This window comes from Rhinolophus hipposideros (genome assembly GCF_964194185.1).
Source record: "Rhinolophus hipposideros genome assembly, chromosome: 11".
NCBI lineage: Eukaryota > Metazoa > Chordata > Mammalia > Chiroptera > Rhinolophidae > Rhinolophus > Rhinolophus hipposideros.
Genome location: NC_138057.1, coordinates 64,351,358 through 64,367,434, shown reverse-complemented (window position 1 = coordinate 64,367,434; position 16,077 = coordinate 64,351,358). Strand labels below are relative to the sequence as shown.

Genomic DNA, 16,077 nt, shown 5'->3' with positions numbered 1-16,077 from the left:
TTTCTCCTAGTGTTCTCTCCAAGCAGAACTTTGTTCCCCAAACTCCAATCCTTTGTTTTAGCTGGATTTATTCCTACAGAGTCATGTTTTAGCACTCTGAAAGAAGGAAGAAGCAAGGAAAGACAAAGCCACGGAAAAGCATCCTGGTGGAGGGGCGCAGAGCAGCGCTCATAACCATTGACTCCTTGTCTCCTTTCCCTGTGGAATCCCCCTGATTCCTGTGTTGGTCTCCAACTGTGGTGGGTGAGGAATTCAGGACCCTGCTACCTTGTTTCCCTGAAAATAAGACCTAACCGGAAAATAAGCCCTAGCATGATTTTTCAGGATGACATCCCCTGAACATAAGCCCTAATGAGTCTTTTGGAGCAAACCTTAATATGAGACCCAGTCTTATTTTCAGGGAAACTTTGTACTGCCTCAGCTCTTAGGAAGGAGAGGTTAAAGATTCTGAATCAAAAGATGGTTAAACCAGAGCTCTGCCCCCCAACTGCCACAGGCCTTGATGAAGGCACCATTGCTCACTCTTTGGGAGTGAGGGGGCACACCTGAGATCCCCCTGCATGTTAACACCTCCCAACACTTTACTCTTGCCTCTTACTTGCTCAAGCCCCAGCATATGGATATCCTAGGTTCTTTCTTCCCAAGGTCCTGTTGAGTGTATCAAAATACTCGTATGCACAGAGTTCTTTTTTACTCTACTAATTTAAAGTTTTGGGAGGAGTAAGAAAGACAGGAGCTGAGCTTAAGTTGATCTTTGAACTACCTATTAAGTAGACTTTCCTAAACAAACTATCAATATTTACAAGATTATGAAGGAAATGATTAGCTCTTTTGAGTTCAGGCTCTTTGCTCATCTCCGAGCATGAACTTGAACATGGTTCTCAATTTATTCAGCTACTGCTTTAGCAAAAGTTATGTGTGAAAAAGGAGGGAGTTGTTACCCTAGGATGGAGCTGTGGAATAGAGAAGAGGTGAATGGCTCATGTAGTTTTGAAGTATGTAATGATTCATGATTGTTCTTCCCAAAAGGACACAGAAGAATAAGCCAATATTTTTCCCTATGAGAAGGAAAATAGCTTTGTTTTTTTCCACTTATTATAAAAAAGAACATATACTCATGTAGAAAAGTTAAGCAATTATGGAAAAGTATAAAGGAAAAAGAAAAACAAATCACCTAATATGAACCCAGAGGAGACAATGCTTAATATTTTGGTAAATCCCTTGTAAGATGCCTCTATGCATATGAACTGTGGCCATAATTTTAAATTAATAACGTGTGTATGGTGTTCCAGAATCCAGTATTTCACTTCTATAAACGGTATTATTTTCTTCATATCAAACTCCATGAAGTAAGAGAAGACAAAATTTACTTCCCTCACCACATGTGATCTTTCATTTCGACAAACATAAATATATAACCCAAGAGCAATGAAAATCTATGTCCACAAAAGACTTGCACATGAATGCGCCTGATAGCACAAACTGTAAATAGCACACATGTCCATGAACAGGAGGATGGATAAACAAATGGTGGTCGATTCCTGTATTACTCAGTGATAAAGAGGAATGATCAACTGATACAGAGGAATCTCAAAACCATTATGTTGAGCAAAAGATGCCAAACATAAAAATGTGCATTATAAAAGATTCCATCTTTATGAAGTACAGGCAAAACTAATTGATAGTGCTAGAAATAAAAAGGTGGTTGCTTCTTGATGGCATGGGGGTTGACCAGAGATATGAGGAAACTTCCTGGATGATGGAAATATCCAGGAAGCAATCATGTCTTGATTGGGATGTTGGCTACATGGTTGTATGAGATTTTTAAAACTCAGGACCTGAACCCTTAAAATCAGTACGTTTTATTGTATGTAAGTTACAATGCACTTAAGAAATAAAAGAGGTAGATAATACGATACCTCTTAACTGCAGAAATTCATTATATGAATGTACTGTGTTACTTAACTGATTTTTTTCCCCCTATTGTGATTGTTTTTCTTTTCTTTCTTCCCCTCCCCGACCCCTATTATAAGAAATGCTATAATGGACATTCTTGTACTTACATCCTTACAAATAATTATCTCTGTGTTATAAATTCTGGACTAACATGTCTTGAGGACCTATGGTCTGCCAGGCACTGTGCTAAGTGCTTTCCACATGTTTTATTTAATCCCCACAAAAACCCTACTGTAATTAGCTTCATGTTGTAGACGTGGTTTAGAAAGGTTAAGGAACAGACATTAGTACATCTAGTAAGAGGCAGACTCAGTTCTCAAACCTAGGTCTTTTTGATGTTCAAACTCATGCTATTCGTTGAAATGGCTAAATATAGAACATTAGGGCCCTAGACCAGGTCAGAGTGTCCTGCTCAGTTTTGCTTCTTCCTAGCAAGAAATTGTTCTGGCTGTGGATGAAGTCAACTAATCCCCTATATACGAGGTGTGATCGAAAAATACGGTGAATGCTTAAATTTTCAAAAAATTAATACGGTAAAAGACACATTGTCATTAATCCCTCTCAAAATACTCCCCCTTGCTTCAAACACACATATCCCATCATTCTTGCCATTTTCTGAAGCAGTTCCGGAAGTCCTCTTTTGTGAGTGTCTTTACTTCATCCTCCGTTGTGACAACATTCCTTGTCACACATCACTTCTGGTACGGCAATTTCTGTCAAATGAAAACATCATGGTGTGTCCTCATCTACCTTATTCATCGGATCTGGCACCATGCAACTTTTGGCTCTTCCCCAAAGTCAAAATGACCATGAAAGGAAAATGTTTTGAATCAATTCAGGACATCGAGACAACTACGACAGCGCAATTAAAAACACTCACAAAGGAGGACTTCCAGAGCTTCAGAAAGTGGCGAGAATGATGGAATAAGTGTGTTTGAACTGAGGGGGAGTATTTTGAGGGGAATTAATGGCAATGTGTCTTTTACTGTAATAAAATTTGTTTTAATTTAAATAGTCACTGTATTTTTTTAGCACACCTCATAGAATAGGGCACAAGGAATATTCCTCCTTGATTAGTTACATTTGTTAAGAAGGTTGCCTGGAACATTTTTTCCTTCACAGGCAAACATTTTAAACCTTGTAGACCCCATGGAATTTACTACTACGTGAAGTTGTTCTGAGTTGCTTAACATGCTTATTTTAACAGGCAAGATTCTAGAATGGATTAGAAAAGCAATGGTTTGTGAGCATAAGAGGTAGCAGGGGATTAAAAGTCGAAATCATGTTGTACTAATCTCAGTGATACATGGTAGATATAATCTAGACTTCATTAAGGCAGTTGATGATATCTTTGCCAATCTCTGTGGATGGGGAATTATTGATTGGATGCTAGCATGATGAGATTGTAGTTCGAGAGGCAGTGTGACATAGTGGTTAAGAATATGGTCTCTGGAGCCAGATACCTGCTTCAATCCTGGCTTCCCACTACTTACCTGATGACTTCAGTGCAGTTAATCACTTTGTGCTTCAGTTACTTCATCTGTAAAATGGGGATAATAACAGCATCTGCCACACATGGTTATTGTGAGGATTAAATAAAATGGAAATAATCAGTAATAAATAATGAAGTGTTTAGAACATTGCCTGGCACGTGCAGGATGACGTGCAGGAATTATCAAAAATCATTACAACAATTATTGTTATTAGGTTGTTGAATGACTGTACCTAAATTATATGACTATTATATGACTAGATTAATGACTATACTGACTCATATAGAGTTGATTGTTATCTAGAAACTCCAAGTCTTTTCTATACCACATTTTTGCCTTATAGTTATTTGTATTGCTTCTTTTTATTTTATTTTATTTTTAAAGATTTTATTGGGGAAGGAGAACAGGACTTTATTGGGGAACAGTGTGTACTTCCAGGACTTTTTTCCAAGTCAAGTTGTCCTTTCAACCTTAGTTGTGGAGGGCGCAGCTCAGCTCTAGGTCCAGTTGCTATTGCTAGTTGCAGAGGGCAGAGCCCACCATCCCTTGAGGGACTCAAGGAATGGAACTGGCAGCCTTGTGGTTGAGAGCCCACTGGCCCATGTGGGAATTGAACCGGCAGCCTTTGGAGTTAGGAGCATGGAGCTCTAACCGTCTGAGCCACGGGGCCGGCCCCTGTATTGCTTCTTTTTAGAACTCTACTGAAAAAAACAACTGAGTCCCACTTATTCTCTTTTGAGGAGTCTGGTGTATATGGTAGACAGGCTGGAAAAATATTTCTGTGTGAAAGCTATACATACACATTTTACGAACTTCTCAATGGAATAAAAAATCTTGATAAACTAAAATGATGGATCAAACATATGTTGTATTCTGCAGTGTTGACATCATCTCCAAAGTTTGTACTAGATTGAGATTGAAGTTATTTTATTTTATTTTTATTTTAAGAATCCTTTCTTAACAATTGCCAAAAGCCATGATTCTCTTTTCAACAATTGTTTAACTCTTAAATTTTACTGGTTTCATCTATCAACAGTTTTTGTTGGGTTTTATTATGTCTTCCCTTTACTTGACATTGTTTATTTTCATGTTTGTCACTGGTTTCAGTATATTCTCAAAATCTTTTTCAGAAAAGAAATGTCAGTGGTATAATTCCTGAGATCATTTATGTTCTAAAAGGTCATTCCTTTGTTTAAATATAGCACAATGTTTTACTGTCTTATCCTTAGAATTCTGTAAGTAACACTCACTGTTATCTAGTATGTAGTGTTTCAGACAAGAAGTCCTAGGTCAGATGGGTTCTCTTTTTCTCATAGAGGACCATTACTTTCTCTCAGGAGGTTTATAATTTTTTCCCTATTCCGTGAAACTCAGAATGACTTTCATTTTTCAACATTCATGCCTGTCCGTTGTAAAGGCTATTTGGATTTGAATACATAAGCTGAGGGATTTTTTTTTCTTTTGATATTACTTCTTACACATGTACTCCATTCTCATCATCAGTTTCTTTTAAAAGAATAATGATGGTTACCAAGGGGATGGGGTTAGGGGATGGGTGAAAAGGAAAAAAGGAATACAGAATAGTATAAAAAGTATAATGTAAAAAAAATTAAATTGATATGAAATATTTTGGATCGGTTCTCATGTCACTTTTTTGTCCTATATTCATTCTATCTCACATAATTTCTTTTTCTATGTGTGTTTGGAGAATTCCTCAAGTTGGAATTTGCAAGTTTATTTTTCACTGTTGGTCGACTTATTATTAATGACTTTTGAGTTTTTATTTTTGGCATTCATATTTTGTGTTTAAGCCACTAAGTTGGGGGCTGGGGGAGTAAAGTTATGTAGTGATAGATAATCAAGACACCCTTGACATGTAAAGAGATGCAGAAGTCCAAAGGAGATTAACAAGAGTCTGTATTTTTTTTTTTTTTAAAAAGAGGGGACTTTCTGAGAAAACAATGAGGCCTTGGAAATTAAAAACAATTCATTATTTCTCACAATTTCATGGCTAAGTGGTTTAGTCCACTGTGTGGACACAACTGGTGGCTGTGTTGGGCTGGTCTGGGCTGGTAGGTAAAAGAAGGGCTCTCTCTCTCTCTCAGGTATAAGGCCTGATACTGTCAGCTAGGGCATCTTAGTTCTCCATGTGGCCTCTCTCTTCACATGGTGTCTCATCTTTTAGGGCCTCTCTCCCAAGTACAATAGCCTGGATATTCTCATAGTATGGCCACTGGATTCCAAAAGAGGGAAGGAGGAAGCAGCCAGGTGTCTTCAAGGTTAGGCCCAGAGCAGGCACAATGTTACTTCTGCCCCATTCTATTGGCCAAAGCAAGTCCCAAGGCCTGCCCAAGAGGAGGGGAAGTGGGTTCCACTGTTAATGAGAGGAGTGGCATGCAAGAAAGGGAGAGGAAGAATTGTTGCTAGCCATCTTTGGCGACAGTTTTCCATAAGAGTTCCCCAAAGTTTGCTGCACTAAAGGTGTAGGTTGATTAGAACTGATAGCCTGTGTGGTCTCCTTCAGCAATTGAGTGAATTACTGATTCCCAAACCACTGTGTCCAAGACCAAAAAAACAAAAAGAGTATACTGAATTTCCATAAAATTATATTAAACAAATTTAAAAGGATTCTGAGATTGTCTTCCTTCTTTTATGAAATTATGGTATTAATAGTTTCTTGGGGGAAAAAAGTATTTATCTGGTAAAATAGAATATTGGCCAACTTCCAAAATTACTGGTCTTTGAAATCCCACAGTCTGGGAACAACCAGATTTACTTAGTTAATCTGCTTCCTGTCCGCTGCCCCCCGATGGTTCTTGCACAAGTGCTGGTAAAAGTCCCATTTTGCTTAAGGTACTTTTTTCTCCAAGTGAAATGGGTGTGTGTGGCTCTGATGGAATTCCTGAAGTTTTTAGTTTTGTTCATTAAAGCCAGGTTGATGGGGGTGGAGAGGGGCGCAGGGCACAGTTACCTGGCAGAGAGCTTTCTTCTCCAGCCTCTAAATTACTGTGTTTTGTTTACCCCGTACCTGCTACTTCTCATAATCCTCAGTCAAGGAAAAGTCTGCCAAGAAGCATGTCTTGTCTTTCTTGAGGCCTGTTTTATAAGCCCTTGTAATCTTGGTAAAATTAGTGAGACCCTTCTGAATTATCCCCTTACTACCTGTTTTACTAATCTATGCTCTTTTTTTTATTATTATTAGTTTCAGGTGTACAAAGCAACGTAATAGACATTTACACCCCTCTCTGTGCTCATTTTTGAGAGCATTTTTCACTCTGGTCTAAATGGTTTTGTATTTGGAGTTCTTCAGATATCTTTTTTATGAGGTTGAGGCCATCCTTATTTTACAGTAATTGAATTTTTTTGACATACTTTTTGGGGTTTATTTTGTTTGGTGTCACAGAGTTGGTGATGGTTGTTGGTTTTCATGAGTCATATTTATCGAGCACCTTTTAGTGCCTATGATGTGAAGGACGTATGAAAAGAACCCTTAAGGAGGAAAATAAAATTTATGATACAATTACAGACAAATGCATCCATTTGTAAGTGTAGATTGAGAATGTGAGAAATGGCTGTCACAATGTCACCCCCACCCACTTTTCTTTTTTCTGTTTTTCTCTTCCTGTTGTATTTGGGATGGGTCTCAAGACATAGATGAGTGTGAGGTTTCCGGCCTGTGTAGGCAAGGAGGGCGGTGTGTGAACACTCATGGGAGCTTTGAATGCTACTGTATGGATGGATACTTGCCAAAGAGTGGGCCTGAGCCTTTCCACCCAACCAGAGATGCCACGTCATGCACAGGTGGGTTTCTGCCAAAGAAGGCAACCTGGGAAGGTGAGTTTCTGTTGGTGGTGACTTTCTCCTGCTCTGAGCTCGTGTCTGTGTTGGGGATGTGAGTGGAAATTATCTACTGGTATCTGTTCCTTTGCACATTTATACAACCTATGAAATAAAGCAAACGGCATAACCAAGGTAGAAGGGGCTACATTAAAAAGCTAAAATTAGTAAACTTCAGGGATTTTTAGCAGTTCATAAATATCCTGATGTTAACTATTATGTTAGCTAGTAAACACAGCTGATCTGGTAAGGACCAGCATCTCAAAAGTGACCCTGAAAATTATAAAAGCATATATATTTTAAAGTATTTTGCAATCACAATTTTTCACTTCATTGGGCTAGGCTTCTCTTTTGGTAGTATGAGTTAGTGAGGGTTGATTGCCAAATTCTTTCAGCTTTGTGCTCTTACCTGTGGGAGGTCAGAAGATTGAATAGAGATAAGCATTGGAAATGTGCCCAGAAGTCATGTGGAAATGAACTAGCCTGTTTAAAATATGTCTGGGGTATGTGTGGTGGGGTGGGGGGTGGGGTGGAAGGGAAATGGGATAGGGGTAGAGATTATGAATTTTAAAAATTCACCTTCACATAGTAATGCATTTGACATTAATTTGTTTTCAGAAATAGACTGTGGTACCCCTCCTGAGGTCCCAGATGGCTATATCATAGGCAATTATACCTCTAGGCTTGGCAGCCAGGTTCGTTATGCTTGCAAAGAAGGATTTTTCAGTGGCCCGGAAGATACAGTTTCAAGCTGCACAGCCGTGGGCACATGGGAGTCCCCAAAATTAAGCTGCCAAGGTGAGTTTTCCAAAGGTTCAGTTTCACAGCTTATAATATGTTGAGATTATTTTCATATTTCTCTCTTAAATATTTCTCTTTGGGGTAGTGAATTAATTAAATAAGTCTAGTAAACTCCTTTTGTTTTTAAGTGGTTTTCCCATTGATTCTCTTGGTATTTTCAGGAATAATATCTTATCATCTGCAAATAATGATAATTCCATCTTTTATTTTTCTATATTTCTAAAAGTTATGTTTTTCTTTTGTTTGATCACTTGACTAATGTTTTCAGAACAAAAATTTAAATAGTAACATTGACTTTGAATATTCTTTTCTTATTCCTAATTTTCAAGGCAGTGGTTTTTGTGTTTCGTTATTCATGCATGATCTTGGCTTTTTGATGTTGTGTGTATCTACTTATATTCTTATGTACATTCAGATAGCAAGCACTATGTTCCCAGTGCTGTTCTAAGCACTATATATATATATATATATATATATATATAGAGAGAGAGAGAGAGAGAGAGAGAGAGAGAGAGAGCGCGCCAAAGAAAGTATACACATTTTAAGAAAGGAAAAAACTGTATTAATTGTAATTCTCAATATACACTGATAGCAAAAGATGAATACAAGTCACATTTGACTTCTGCAATTACAAGAGGTGCTCAAAGTGGTTACATCAGCATCTGGACATTTCTGATTTTCTGATTATGGCGAACTATTGCTTCAGTATAGATAACATCTCTTAAAATGTGTATTCATTTTTTTGACACTCCCAATACAAACACACACGCACACATACACACACACACACAGGCTCATTTAATCCTTACAGTATCCCCATGAGTATGTACTATTATCACATTTTACAGATGAGAAAACTGAGACACGGAGAAGTTAAGTTTTTCAAGGTCATACAAATAGTGGTGGAAGTGAAATTTGAAACCAGGAATTCTAGTTTCAGAGGTTGTGTTCTTAATCATGCTGGTATACTACTTCTGTTTTTATGATGATGTTACTTTTGGTTTGTTTTCCACTTTTAGCTTTCTCTTCATCTATTACCATTTTACTAGATTATGGCTCTATATACATAATCTTAAGGAAGCATCCATTTGTTCCCATTTTACTAGGATTTTTAAAAACCAGACATGAGTTATTTTTTACATGTCTTTTAGGTGTGTATTAAAGTGATCATATGTTTTTTTTCTCCATTTACCAGTCATATAGTAGGTTATATTATTAGATTTCTTGATAATGATTAATACTAATTGCTGGAATGGAACCTTCTGGATTTTTGGTGTTTTATTTTTTAATCTAGATTATTTGTGCTAAATTTTAGGATTCTTGCATTAATATTCATAAACGAGATTGTTCTATTTTTTTTCCTATGGTATCTTTTTGTTTGATATCAATGTTATTCTGAATTTTAAAAGAAGAATGTGAAAGTGTTTATTTCTCTTTTCTCTGGCATACTATAAATGGAATTTTAAAATATTTGGGAGATTTCACTTGGAAAACCATCTGGATGTGGTACTTTTGGAGAGGTAGCCAAAAATTTTTCAAAAAAATTCTATACTTAATGATCTGTTAAAGTTTTTTATCCTTTTTGGTATCTATTTTGATAATTTACATATTCCTAGAAAATCATCTATTTCATCAGATTTTCAAATTTATTTGTAGAGAGAAGTGTAAAGCACTCACACTGTAGTTATATTTGTTTATAATTGTTTATAATAGTGAAAAATTAGAAACAATCCCAAATGTCTATCAATAGGAGATTGGTTGAATAAATAATGGTATATATATAAAATGGAATATTATGTAACCAATAAAAATTACTTTGGAAAAGTATATTTATCGACATAGGTAAGAATTAACAGTATATTACTAAGTTGTGACTGTATGAATAGCATCATCTTATTTTTGAAATAGTTCATGTATGCATATATGCTTATGAAAAAGTTTAAAAGGCTACATATCAAAATGTTAACAGTGGTAATTTCTACAGTGGGGGAAGTCCTGGATGATTTCTACATGTTACATACTTTCTGTATTGAAGGAATTTTTAGCATATTAGACAAAGTAACAAAGCTGTTTCCATTTTGGATAAAAGGAAAAAAAATAGTTTTCACTGAATTTATTGCCTAGCTAAGAAACCTCAGTGATGTGCTTGGCAAAGTTAATCCTTTTGCTATTTTGATTTGCGATTTCAGGCTCTAAAACACATTTTACTAGTTAATTGTCATCCTGGGGGTTAAGAAATTCTAAAAGTATATTTTATTTCTAACATTATCGTTCAATAGATAAATTAAAATGCAGAACTTAGATTAAAATGTACCATAATGCATATCAAAGAACTCCCTAAGGATTTATATAGGAAACCCCATATAAAACAATTTGTTTTACTTTGAAAATTGCATTTTCATCTGGATTATTGGACTGAGAATGGAGAAAGTTAGAGCATGCTTGTTATATTCCCCAAAGAACTATTATTTAGAAGATCTTCACTTCTTTTTTTCCCTCCTCTAATAACTGCTCTCTCTGCTTGCTGACACCCTCCTCTGCCTCCTCCGTATCACCACATGGCCACCAGCTTTTCAAAGCTCTCGTCTGCTCCCCTCTAAGCACACACCTTCTTATTTATCTTTCAGTCTTTTTTGGGGCTCCAGAATCTGGGCCATGTGCCAGGCGGCACGGCACTGTATTTTTAGCTCAGAGTTATAAAGGCACAGGAATTGGGAATTCCACTAAGAACACAAGCCAACTGTGAACTTGCATGTTGCGGAGGAGCCAGTCCTTGTGAAGGGAGCAGCTGTGTGTTACAGACGGCAGCTTTTGTGCCGGATAACGGACTTCCCTGATAGAGCAGGTACAGTTAGTGGAGCCTGTGGTTTGAGTTCTCCCAATTACTGTATCCCCTGCAACTCTGCTGTCTTGGCAGGAGGGCCTGTGTGACATGGGAGCCTCACAGGTGGGAGTTGGAAGTGAGGATGAAAGGTCCCTGTGGTCCCTCTTCTGATGTGGGAGGGAATTCGTAGAAACGTCAGTCACACATTTCCACCAACTCTCTGAAAAAGGCAGAATCTATACCTTGTGCTTCCTATTGTTATTATCATTGCAGTTTTAATTTTCAGAAAGATGCAAGTTACAAGTGGCAGCTTAAAGAACTTAAGTTTTTAAAAATTTAACCAAGCCAGGAGCAAGGTGAGGGAATCACTTTAACTGTGTTATCATCAGCAAATCCAGAGTCCAGGTCTGATGCTATGTATGACCGATCCTGTAATTAAGAATGTCTGTGAGGAGAGAAAAGACAGGTACATCACTGTTATATGAGGGTGAGCTCCTACGTTTATATGAGAAGAATGGGTGAAGACTAAGAGAGTTCCGATGGGAAAATGAGGTGGTTATATGGAGGAGGGGGCATTTGTGCTCTTTTCTTTGAGGAGTTTGCCTCCTGGGTAAGAGTTCAGCGAGGAGTGGTTTGCAGTGTGGGCACGCTGATGGGAGGATTCTGGGAACTTCTAGGCTCCCTACCTTATGGGGCCTTACCTTCCTTTTAGGATGAGAATTCTCACCTGGCAGTGTGTCTGGTAACTGAACGCTCCCTTTAAGAATGTACTTCAGCGCTTGCCTCCTCCGGCCCATTCCCCACACAGCAGCAGGAATGCACTTCTTGAAGCATGACTTGGATTATCCTCTCTCCTTGCCTACAACTCTTCTGAAAACATTGAAATAGCCACTGCATTTAGAATAAAATCCAAGCTCCCAACCATGGGCCCTGAAGCCAACAGGGGTTTGGCCTTTTTGGCTTCTCTACAGGTGACATCTTTCTCTCCCAACCAACATGTCCAGCTCTTATTAGCTTCCGTGCTTTTGCACATACTTTTCTCTCTACTTGAAATACTTACCAACTTGCTTAAAAAAGGGTTTTTTGTTGTGGTAACACACACATAATATAAAATTGTAACCATGTATAAGTATACAATTCAGTGGCTTGAAGCACATTCACAATGTTGTACACCCATCACCAGTGTCCATTTTCAGAAAGTTTTCATCATCCCAAACATAGACTCTATAATCATTAAACTCCCCATTTCTGCCTCCCTTGAGCCCCCGCTAACCTCTATTTTACTTCCTGTCTCTCTGAATTTGTATTCCAGGTACCTCATATGTGTGGATTCATACAGTGTTTGTATTTTTTTAAAATTTTTTTTATAAGAGTTTATCTGAGCCCAAATTGACAACATATGCCGGGGAGCAAGATCTCAGATGCTCCCCCAGTGTTTGTCTTTGTATGTCAGGCTTATTTGACTTAGCATAATGGTGTTAGGGTTCATATGTGTTGTAGCATATATCAGAGCTTCATTCCCTTTTCAGGCTGAATAATATTCAATTGTGTGTATAGACTACATTTTGTTTATTCATCATCTGTTGATGGAGTCTCCCTGCTCCTTGCTTCCTTCTCATCTTTCAATTGTCTGCTCTGACATTATTCTCTTTCTTAGTACCCAACATGTAAGTATATTGTTTATAATTACTTTTCTGATTTATGTCCGTCTCCCCTACTGGACTATAAATCTGTGAGCTCAGCAGCCATGTAGTCTTCTTCAGCATGATCCATCTAGAACCTGACACAGTGCCTGGCATACCGAAGGCCCGTAGATGCACCTGAATTGTCCTCAAAATGTGGCGCAGAGAAGGCAGGCATTGTGCGATGGGCTCCTGAATTGCCAGCCCAGCTTATCCTCTGGCTGAGCCTTGCTGAAACCCTGGCCTTCTGTTTTATTTCACTCCTCAAGTTTCATGTATTTTCTGGATCCCACCCCTTCTTACCTTGTCTTCAGGACCTTCATACTTGCTTCTCACTTGGCATGGCATCTCTGTGCTTTGATAAACCAGGAACAGGACGTTGGGGCTGACTTCTGGTTTCCCCCCCATACCCACGCATATGGGTGGGTATGTTTTTAAAAATTCAACCAAGCCAGGAGCAAGGTTCCATGTAGAAACAGCCGTGATGAGTCCGGAGATGGAAGGCAATGATGAAAAGCTGGAGAACCCTGGAAAGAGCGGGATGCTGGGCAAACATGGCTTCTTGCACAGTGTGGTCTAGGACCCACCCAGAAGGATAATGGTTGTTGCCGAGTCACCTCTTCATCTTCTGACATTTTCTTAGTGGAGCCCAATCTCGTCTCTACAGGAAGAGTTTGAAAAGGTTTTGATATAAGTTGGAACACAAATTAGGGCATTCAGGTGAGGGATTGCACTGCTGCCTCTGAATTTTTTGTAGTGGTGTGGAGAGGATTCTGAGACCATCTCTGGACTTAGCAGAGAAGACCGCTGTGATGACATATGATGTCCACCATGGGTGAGGTGGGATGGAGTGGCCACGCATTATCTTGTGTTTAACATCTGTGTTCCAAGTGATGGGAGGTTTTGCTCATTTGAAATAGATTTTCTGGCACCTTACTTTTACTAATCTTTTAAAACATTAAAAACCTGTATTGACTTACTCGCTGCATGCAGCAAATCTCTTGTGTTACCCTTTTGCCAAGTAAATGCCGTTAAAATATGTCATTTACAAATGGTTGGAGTCCTTTGAGTGTGCAAAATGAACGCTGACGTCGGTTATAAGACTCAGGGTGGTGACGTGTGCACTTCAGGATGAGAGAGACTTGTGTGAATTTTGGCCACGCCACTGACTAGTTTATGTAACCACCTTTAAAGTTCTCTAATGTCCATTTTCCTTCTGTAGAAGGGGATAAAATTGTGTTCATCTCATGGAGTTTTTATGAAGGTTCAAGGGGATCCTGGTAAAAAGCTTGTGGCCCTTTTTAGTGGTAGCTGCTCAGTTAGTGGTAGCCATCTCAGTGACAGTCCTAAGCTGGTGGGGCAGTGTCGGGGGATGTTTCTATCAAAAATTCCAGATCTCTCTGAAACTTCCTACCATCAAGTGGGAAGGTCTAAAATTTTTCGTTTTTCACTTTACCTTAGTCATTGATTTTTGATTCAAATATTCTAATTACAACTAGGACCTTGAAATGAAGAATTTTAGTGTTTTGTTTTGTTTTTTAAAAGGAAGATTCATACTCTACGCAGCTCAAAGTATCAAAAACCATTATCACCTCTCCAAATGCAAGATCCTTACAAGAGATACGCTGATAAACGTTTTTTTCTTACTTACACCCGTTCTTTCACCTACCCCATCACCTCTGAAGTTTCTGAAGTGTTTAGATTCTAGCTGTTTCCATACTAGATACTATTCGTTGACAATAAATGTTACGTGGAATGGAAATTTTTCTTTTTTTCTCCAAATGAGCTTTCTGGATGACCACTATAATAGCTGAGGGAAATGTGTTAGTTGAGGCTAAAGCTCATGGAAGACTTTAGAATACAAAGTACATCAAAAAGTAATTGTTTTCTTTCTACAGCCTTAAGGCAAGTGGAATTTTTGGTACTAATGAGCTCATTAGCTTAGTTTCAGCAGTTAACAAGCTATTCTTGAGAATGTGCTTCATGGCACTCTATAACCCTCCCATTTTTCTTTGATGGTGACAACAACATTTTTTAAATTCAAGTTACCACAGATTGAGATGTTAGATTCCAACCCCAAACATCAATGACATGTAATTTAGTGCCCACGTGATCCTGGAATGGGGGTCAAACTATATTTGGCCAAATTTGGAACATACCTTAAAATAATGTAACTTTTTCATAAAGTTACACTTTCACCCTGTTCCTTTGGCTTATTTCTTACATATAAACATCATAAAGATTAATGTTCATAATAATACTAATTACTCACATGACTACAAGGGATATTTAAAAAATATCAGATATTGACACAGCCCACAAAGAGCTTCCCGTTAAGGGGAAGAGAGGACATTTTTACAAATGAACAAATGAAGAAAGTATAGATATAAGTGACGAATATAGTGTAGATCCTGGAGTTAATCTGCCTAAAACTGGACTCTTTCAACCTTCCACATTATACTCATTCCCAGGTGATTCATACACCTTCTGATTAGAGAAGGTTAGAGACTTGCTTCTATTATTGTTGCGTAATCATGAAAACTGACTTTAATATGACTGTCTTCAGTTTTCATACTTGTTTCTGCTCTTTTGCCAGAGCTTTCCATTCAGTAGTTAATTTTTCTGGGAATTTTTTTTTGTTTTTTTTTTTTTTGGTCAATATCAATATGTGGACTAGGTCTATCATTCATTCCTCCGACTGGCAAAATGCCTGCCTCAATTTATTGACATTATTAGTCTTTTTTTTTTTTTCTTGCTTTCTCAGCTTGGTATTTATTGGTCTCTAAAACAGTCTGAGATAAAGCCTTATATTACTATGTTATTTCTGTCATCAATCACAGGATTGTGCTGATGTTGGTAATAAACAGCCGCCAATGCAGATGACAGTGGTGATATAGTCAGTGTTGATTAGATGCCATACATTGTCTATACCTTTCATCACGCAGAATTCCTTCTGGAATATGGGGTAGAATATTAAAGCTAGCAGTATAGAGAAACATTTTTACCTTCAAGATATGAAGTAAAGTTACAGTAAAATGTGGTCCTTGAAACCAGCACAGCACATTTCCCCCCAGGGAGACCTGTTTTTGAAGTTGATTATTTGAATAAAAATCACAGATAATAGGATAGTGAGGAAAAATTCTCATCCGTGTTCATAATTAGAAGACTGTATTACTGATGCAGATCCCAGTGTTGTTGCTTAATAATGTAATTAGTCAGAGAATCGTGTGCTTTGACGAACACCCCTATGCATATGCAGTGCAAAATTTGTGCTGCTTATTTTTTTCTTTCCTTTGGATATAAACTGTTTTGACATGGTTTATTTCCTTGTGATAGTGTGAGCTTTGGGGTTTTCATGTAGAACTATATTTTTATGACCTATTATAGCCTCTGTTGGATTGATTTTTGAGTATTTCTTCATAGAAGCCACCTGCTTTCTTGGATATCATTTGGTCTGAGTACAAGTGGCAATGGCTGCCATCTC

General features: G+C 37.9%; 1 protein-coding gene across 2 annotated transcripts in view; it reads left to right on the top strand.

Moving 5' to 3' along the window:
• Positions 1-16,077, top strand: part of SUSD1 (sushi domain containing 1) — a 113,057-nt gene that overhangs the window by 14,120 nt on the left and 82,860 nt on the right. For both annotated transcript variants that reach the window (XM_081067550.1, XM_081067549.1), the window contains exons 4-5: positions 7,098-7,250; positions 7,905-8,084. In XM_081067550.1, the coding sequence (XP_080923676.1) occupies positions 7,098-7,250; positions 7,905-8,084 (333 nt within the window). The remainder of the gene's footprint in view (positions 1-7,097; positions 7,251-7,904; positions 8,085-16,077) is intronic.